Source organism: Teleopsis dalmanni, chromosome 2 (genome assembly GCF_002237135.1).
Source record: "Teleopsis dalmanni isolate 2A chromosome 2, ASM223713v2, whole genome shotgun sequence".
In the NCBI taxonomy this organism is placed as follows: Eukaryota; Metazoa; Arthropoda; class Insecta; order Diptera; family Diopsidae; genus Teleopsis; species Teleopsis dalmanni.
The window spans coordinates 162,812,936-162,821,294 of record NC_051847.1 but is presented as its reverse complement, the minus strand read 5'-3'; the positions used below and the strand labels follow the sequence as shown (position 1 = coordinate 162,821,294).

General features: G+C 30.1%; 2 protein-coding genes across 2 annotated transcripts; one reads left to right on the top strand and one right to left on the bottom strand.

Annotated features, from left to right (window-relative positions):
• The first annotated feature begins 1,277 nt into the window (after window positions 1-1,277).
• On the top strand, window positions 1,278-2,401 carry LOC119682454 (protein distal antenna-like). The gene is made up of 2 exons (XM_038095902.1): window positions 1,278-1,462; window positions 1,536-2,401. Exon 2 carries the CDS (start codon window positions 1,538-1,540, stop codon window positions 2,333-2,335), a length of 798 nt encoding a protein of 265 aa, XP_037951830.1. The 5' UTR covers window positions 1,278-1,462; window positions 1,536-1,537; the 3' UTR covers window positions 2,336-2,401.
• A 4,290-nt stretch (window positions 2,402-6,691) lies between these two features.
• LOC119683717 (protein distal antenna-related-like) lies at window positions 6,692-8,351 on the bottom strand. Its single transcript, XM_038097526.1, has one exon. It carries the CDS (start codon window positions 8,349-8,351, stop codon window positions 6,963-6,965), a length of 1,389 nt encoding a protein of 462 aa, XP_037953454.1. The 3' UTR covers window positions 6,692-6,962.
• Window positions 8,352-8,359: the final 8 nt, after the last annotated feature.

Sequence of the window (8,359 nt, the reverse complement as noted above, 5' to 3'; positions counted from 1 at the left end):
TATAACTTAGATTTGTATTCGAATGAATTCCGGCGATTTTATGAACTAACATATAAGGACCAGTAGAGCTACTTACTGAGAGCAACATCTTAGATGAGAATAGAGTTAAACAATTTAGTTCAAAATTACTAAAGCGATGAAGAATTTAACACTAGGAACTGGTCATAAAGTATATTAACAGAAAAAGATACAGCACTATTAACACAGAGAGTGTGAATTCTAAAAAGAATGCAGTGCACTGCAAACATACTATAACATTATATAATATATACAATATATAACATATATAAGACTAAGTACATATATTTTTAAAATATAATTCATGTAGAAAATTAAACAACACTGGACCTGCGATTTTTTAAAAATATCATTAACTCGAAAACATGAAAACAATCTTCCAAGTAAAGAAGAGGAATTATAAAAAATATAAGGAAGTTTTTTTGTAACTGCAATAGTTTTTTGCCATCTCCAATCAAAAAATTCAAAGTATATTCTTCTCTGATACCTATATTTTTCAGCTATTTTTCAGGGCATTTTCTATTATCAAAAATGATTATCAAATGAGAAATAGAAAAGCTTTCGCAAGGTCTCTGAAAGTATAGGTATATCTTATCTATAATACCTATTGTACATTAAAAGTAATTTTAAACTTTTCTGGAATCTTTTGAGTTCTTTAAACTCTAGTTTACGATCTACTTGTGTTTGCATTTTCTCCTATCTCATTCAGACGGACATTATATTTTAGTCGAAATGTTATTAACCAACTGTTTCGATATATCACTTTATATATTAATATATCTCCAATCTACAATATTATATCGTCATGAAAGTATCAGAGAGATCAAATTGTATTTAGAAGTAGATTTTAGTGGCATTTTCAAACTATGTCTTTACAAACTTTTTATTATCTAAACCATAAATATTATTTCTAACGTCAATTGTATTCAAATAAATTGATTTACACACAAAATGACTAAGGAACATATACGCTATATTCTTGACTCCATTTATACATTTACACAGCACTTTTTAGCTCAATGTACGCAAATATTAAAATGTCACAGGAAATCACAAGCGAATTCTATGGCAACGTGGGGTTTAATGAAGCCCCAAAAAGAGTGCTTAACGCGTTAAACTGGAGGTTGACTCGTATAAAGCAGCTAAAGTAACTATATACAACCTAGATAGCTATAATCCAAATCAAACAAAAACTCACGTCCGCAAAAAATTTAAAACCCAGCAACATAAAAAATTAAACTATATAAGCAGTAAAAGATATTTATACAGCAACCTATCTAGTTAGTGTATGTAATATAGGAAACTGAATTCATAGTCAAAGTTTCGTGTTTGTCAAATTTTGACGTGTTCTTCGATATCTGCTGTCATTATTTTCTGAGTTGCTTCTAGTGTGAAGACGTCTTTAAAAGTTTCCATATTTTCATCGACTTATTGAGAATAAAAAGTGAGTACAAAATATTTATGGGTCTATTGAAATTTTAAAAGATCACATCTTTTTTTAATTACAATCGAAATAGTCATGAATGGTCAAAATAAAATGGATGGTTCTTCATCAAAGGGAATTAAACGTACCGCACGTATGCTTTCGCCTTGTGAAAAACTAAATGCCGTGTCTCGTATACGTAATGGTGAGACGAAAGCATCCATATCTCGTGAAATTGGTGTACCGGAGTCAACGTTGCGGGGTTGGTGTAAAAACGAGCAAAAACTGCGAGAAACCTGCAGTCAAATGACTTCCAATAACGTCACCGTATCTGGTATGGAAAATTATCAAGTAAAACGTCAAAAGTTGCAATCTCAAACACCTACATTATCATATCCAAACCCTATGTTGGATGGTATAAATACTAACCTTGTTAACAATCCATTTAGTTTAAATGGGATCTATTCCACTCCTAATAACAACGGTTTTGGGACTGACTTTGGGAATGATTCATTCAAAAACTTTCTAAACATGTCCAGTGTACCAAATGGTTCTGCAGCGTCTAGTTCTGATGCAGGTATGCAACGTTCTATAAACGATATGGTTAATGTGGGTCAACCAAGTGAAGTTCAGACTTCTAATCTACCATATGATCTAACATCAATTTTCAATCCGACGCCAGAATCGGAAGGTGAAAATAAAGCTTTCTTAGTAGAGTGGTGGAAAGTTTTTTACACCAATTTGTCTCTATTGGGTAGTACAATCTATACCACCCCATCGAAAGATGAACAAGAAGACATGCAAGCAAACGTAATGGGTAAGGAACAGACTTCAAATAATGGTCAAGATTTTCAGCAAGAAAACTATCCTACCCCACCGAAAAGTCTTGAATGAATTCTTCAAAACTTGATTAACCAATTTTCTAATTCAAACTTAAATAAATAAATTACTCAATCAAAGCATAAGGTAATTCATAAATATATGTCAAAGATAAACTTTTGATTTGCAAATTTTTTAGTGGCAAAATATTGAAAAAAATTTAATTGTGAAGGCGAAGTTCATACAGCGGAGCCTTGAAGTTTTAACTAATTACCAAAGCTGCCACCCTAATTAACAAATTCATTGAAAAACCATCATTTGATTATTATATGAAAACCATTATAATTATTTAACATATAAAAATATTGAATTACCTTATTTACCTCAAATTAACTTACCTTATGAATAAACACAACTAAATTACTATAAAATTATAATTTTTTGTTAGAATAGCCATATTTTGTAGGTACTATATATATTTTAAACACCAATGTACTTAAGTGAAATTGGGGTACGAATCTAAATTTTAAAAATATAGAATTTTTATTTAGGTTCAAAATTTTATAACTTGTTTTATAAACATCTATGTATATATATATTCTATATATTCTCAGAATTGTTTGTAATAATTTTAATCGAGATGCTCCTTTAATGCAATTTATTTTCGATTGGTAAATCTGGGGCAAAATGTATAACACTCGAGATTAATTTGTGACACTCTAGATATTTTGCCAGAGTAGCAAAATTACCCTGAAATTAACAACTGTTTTATATGATTTGACAAATAAAATGTGATTTGTTTCAATATATGTATTAATGAAAAATATGACTGTCTACTAATACTACTACAAAAATATTAGATTACCCTAAAAATGTTTAATTGGGCAACAAAATTTGACAGATCGAGAGTAAATCTAGATTGAATCCAGATTTACCAATCGAAAACGCCATATATAATTCTTCTAGAAAATGTAGATATGCTGACTTACAATTTGCCACCAAAAATGAACATTAGCAAAAAACCTCATTATTATATTTCCTTATAATAATTATCAACAATTCTAACAAAATTACACGCGTTTCCTTAAACTCCGGAAAATGTAGGAATTCAATTATTAAGAGTATACAAAGTTGGTTGTGTTGCTTTTTTGGCATTTTTTCTCCAAAATATATGTATTAAAATTGTAATAATTTACTACTAAAAGGCTCAAATTCTAATATTTATTACTGCACAACACTGTTTTGACCAACGTGACGAGGCACAAAATGCCTAACTGCGGTACCGGATGGTTTTTTTGAGAGTTGCCACCTTGATATTGTAGAGGCTATTTCAAATTACCTATTTTCTCTATTGATATAATAATAATATAACACAAGTGATTGATTCAGATCCACCTACTTTTAATAGTAACTATGAGTCTAATCATGGCAACAGCAACAATTATAAAATGTAGTCTATTATTCTCCTTTTCTTTTGGTTTTTAATCTGGAGCCGCAATCATTTTTTCATTTAGGGTCTTTAGCAACCAAGGCTTAAAGTTTTTATTTTAAAAGGTTAATTATATTTATATTATTTTAAGAGATACAATTTTTTTTTGAATAGTTTTTTTTTGTAAACTTAATATGAAAAAATAAATAAACTTTTTGCAGTAGACGTCTTTCTTTGAATTCTTTTTCTATTTTATCAGAATTTTGTATCCTAAAATCAGTCTACAGAACTTAAATTATTTTAGGAAATACGTACTTGAAAAAAATTTTAGCGGGAAATAAAAAAAACCCCACGCAATAATTAAGGCAACATTATACAAAAATAATACCATATTATACAAAAAAATTGGAACGGGAACGGTGAGAGTAGTTTTTTAGATGATGATGTATTAGAATTAGAAATTAGATTATAGACATAAGAAGCCGATAAGATCATTTTTTTTTTTCATAAAGAGCTGTTGAAATGAGTTATATATATTTACAACAATGATATAATTTTTTTTCATTCACCACTACTTTCCAAGATCTTGGCAGGACATTTCTCATCAATTAGAATCTTATTTATCCATATCTTTGTTTTATGTTGGCGTATATCTGAAATTTAACCCTGAATTGACGCAACTAATAGGTAAGGAAGTTAGGTAATTCGATAAAGCACTAACCTTTGATAATACATTAAATGTAGATAAAGTGATATATAAAACTAAGCAAAATATTTTGCAAACGGATTTTGCTATGTAAAAATCATATAGTTTTCCGATATATATAATATATTCATGAATTATTTAATACTTCTAATTTTCTAACGATTTTTTTAAATCTTTATATTTTATATTGATATTAATTTTTCGTATGATATAATTTGAGCCTTAGCTTACTGATTCATGGTATCCATTCATTCCTATCTAGTGCAATCATGTGACTACTACAAAAAGTGCAAAGGTACGCCTATTCTGTTATGCTAGATTAAGGGTCTCAAAAGATTTGAATACCCTTACAGATGCGTTGCGAAAGTCTGCACATTTAATCTATTAAATGGGTTTTCGTAGGTTTTGTTTGTAATATATAAATAATTACAGTTTTTAGATGAGTGGAAATCACAAATAGGGGCTAATCTAATAGCCCTGTCAATAACCCTAGACTATATTCAACTTAGACGCATACACAGCAATTTCTCCAGAGTTTCGAATACAAAAATAGTATCTAATCAAATTTGAGTATGTTGAAATAACGTGTTTTCTCTGAAAAGATTTCTCCAGGATAGTTGTAATGAATAATAGTATAATTCAATAATAAATTATTGATTTAGACGATCTTCATTTTCATTTTTTCTACCAATTGTTACCTGTCCAATAACTTCTTCTGCACTAGAAGTGGCTCATAAATGTAAGGATACTCTTCATATAAACTGTATTCGTCACAATGTGCTGGTTTTTGTATTAGTCTCCATTAATTTGATTGATACATTGATCGAAATAAGGACTACATCGCATGCTATCCTCGAGCGTGTGTTAAGTGTGCATAATAGGTATACATTTAATTGACCTAAGTTTAACTGACTAATAATACTATACAATATTAATATTAAGTTTATATTATTATTTTAAATACATTAGGACATTTTTATATACCGTAAATGTCTTGATCATCATAGCCAATCCAATCCATCCAGCGATATTCGAAGACCTATCTGTTTATCACGTTGTACGCCTTGCTGTTTCTATAAATTTATGTTACAGATTCGAATTTAATCGCATGAGAAAGGTGTGTGAAAAGTTTAGAGTCCACATATGTTCAAAGTTCTTATTAAAAATGTATTATTGGGATTCAATATCTAAATACATGGATATGTAATAGACTAGAATACAACAGCAAAACGCGAAGCGTGTTGCCTTTAATTTATTACATTTTTCTTCAACCCTTTTCTGGTACTAAGTATTGGCTTCAGTGTTTTAATAAAAACAATAGAAATTTTGAAAATATTTTTATTGTATGAAAATTAAGTATTTAAATCAGGATTTTGAAATTCAAACGAAGTCTATTATATATTGTACAATGGACATCAAATGGACTACTTTCAAAAGAATCAGTCAAAGTAAAAGCGTTTAACGTAACATATAAATTAGTCAAGCTTTTTGAAAAAGGTCAAAGGCTTTTTATACAATACAAATGCATAATATAATATATAATTGAAAAAAATTTCAAAGGGAATTCTTTGTAGTTTCAGAGTTTAAAGGCATGGAACTCAATATGATATATTATATTTCCAAATCAAAGTTATGCACGTCCTTCAAGATATTATTCTTCAAAACAGGGAATAAAGGTAAATGGATCTTGTGTTATGATTAGTGAATTTTAAGGATCTGAACGCTATTTAGATTCTGTTAAATATTTATGTATTAGAGTTTTATATATTTGGTGAGCAACAATTTTAAAATAAAAATATTACTAATAATAATATTATTTCTTATTATTTTCTTGTTTATAGTTTACTATTTAGAAGAAAATTTAAAAATAGATTATTGCTCCCGTACAAACAGCCCCATTTATTTTCATAATCAGTTATAATAATTCTGCTCCCCGAAGGCAAGTCTGTAAGAACATGTCTAATACTGTTAAACTAGTGAACCCATAACTACTTCACTCCGATTTTAACTTGAACATTTAAACCATTAATATTTTCTTTGTTATAAGTTTCCAGATCTCTTCGGTTCGATAATAAAACCAGAACAAAGATACATCTTTCATTTCCGGATAACAGCAGTATAGAAACAAATTAGTTCAATGTATTTCGACTTCTGTAAAATATTCACAATATAAAATCTGCTCACTGTTATATTAGCTCGTTACATAGGTCCCACTAAGAATACCATACAATTCTTATATCCCATTGTTATTCTCTTATAAGAAATAGAAACGATAATAATTTAATTTTTGGAAAACAATTAAATAATTTATTAATTTATTAAAAACATATTCAATTTTTACAAGTTAAGTTAAAATTTAATATAAGATGATATGTAGATAATTGAAACTACTTATTCATAGAGATAAAAAGACCCTAATGTACATTGTACAGTGACATAGTTTATTTAAAATATTCTATCAAATTATTCTAAAGACTTTATTCAGGAATTTTTCATATTTAAATACTAAAAGTTAAGACTAAGTTGTTTTTATCTACAAGCGATCAGATTCGAATACGTTTAATCCTTTATGGTTCAGAGTCACTCTGCACTGCAGAAGAGATGCTCTTAGCTGGACTTTGTGAACGGCTATGAGCTGGGCTAGATATTTTCGATGTATTGGAACGAAATGACAAATCCTCTGGTTCGCTGTCATAGTAACTATCGTTGGACATGTCGCTATGCATCAAGCTGTTTGAATTCATATGAAAGCTATGAGGCATTTTAGTTAGTTGACTATACAAAATATTCTCGGTAGGACGTGCCTGTATAGTATTGCTTTCATTTTCGTCATTTGTGTTAGATAAATTTATAGTAGGAGACTGAAGAGCTGCAGCAGCAGCAGTTAGTGCCAAAAAATTTAAACTCGCATTAAAAACTTTGCACCATTCCAATAGAGCTGAATTGGCGCTATCTGGGTCTGCGTTGGGATTCAATATCGATGGCATGCCAGTTTGTAGGAATGGAAATGTGCCAATTTCAGCCAATTGCAATTGTGATTGCAATGATTTTGGCTTGACGTCGTTGTTATTTGTATCATTGTTGTTGTTGTTGTTGTTGTTGTTGTTGTTGTTGTTGTTAACATTAATCCGTTTATTATTGCTGCTATTGATACTGCTTGTGCCATTCTTAATCGGAGATAAGTCTTCGGAAGGATCTTTAGCCCAATTTTTCACACTCAATGGAGTCGTTGGTGTACTTTTGGTACTCTCCCTTGTATCTTCAGTCGAATTAGATGAGCGTAAGGGTATTTTTACTTTTGTACTTTCCATTGAGCTACCAGCGCTCGGAACATTTACCAAATTTGGATTTAGTAAGGACATTAAATTTATATTTTGCACCATAGCAAGTTGCGAAAAATCTCCAGAAATAGGTAATGAACCGATATTCTGAAAATGTGAACTTATACCAAATTGTTTGTTAGACTCCGCCTGGGAAGTGGTTTTTTTAATAAAATCATTCAAAGCGATTTTTTCTAGGAATGCATTGCAGCTACTAATATTGCTACCATTGGAATTCTGGTTATTGTTGTTTATAGCATTGACAGCAAAATCCATGCCACTAAGTGGTAAACGATTATAGGCAAAATCATCAAAGCTTGAAATGCTTTGAAATTTCGCTGATGCATGATGATTCTCTAGCTTTGTACGTTTTTCTGGAGGATTCTCCAAACCAGGCAGTGACATTTGATCTACACTCATTTGACGACACATAAAACGTAATTTTTGTTCATTTTTACACCAGCCACGTAACGTAGATTCCGGTACACCAATATCGCGTGAAACTGAAGCCTTCGTTTCTCCATTATGTATACGTTGTATGGCGCGAACTTTATCGCTGGGTGTCAAATTGCGTAAAGGACGTTTGCCGCGTGTGCTCATACGTATGTTCATGTGCTGATAGGCCGATATATCCATTTTCAATG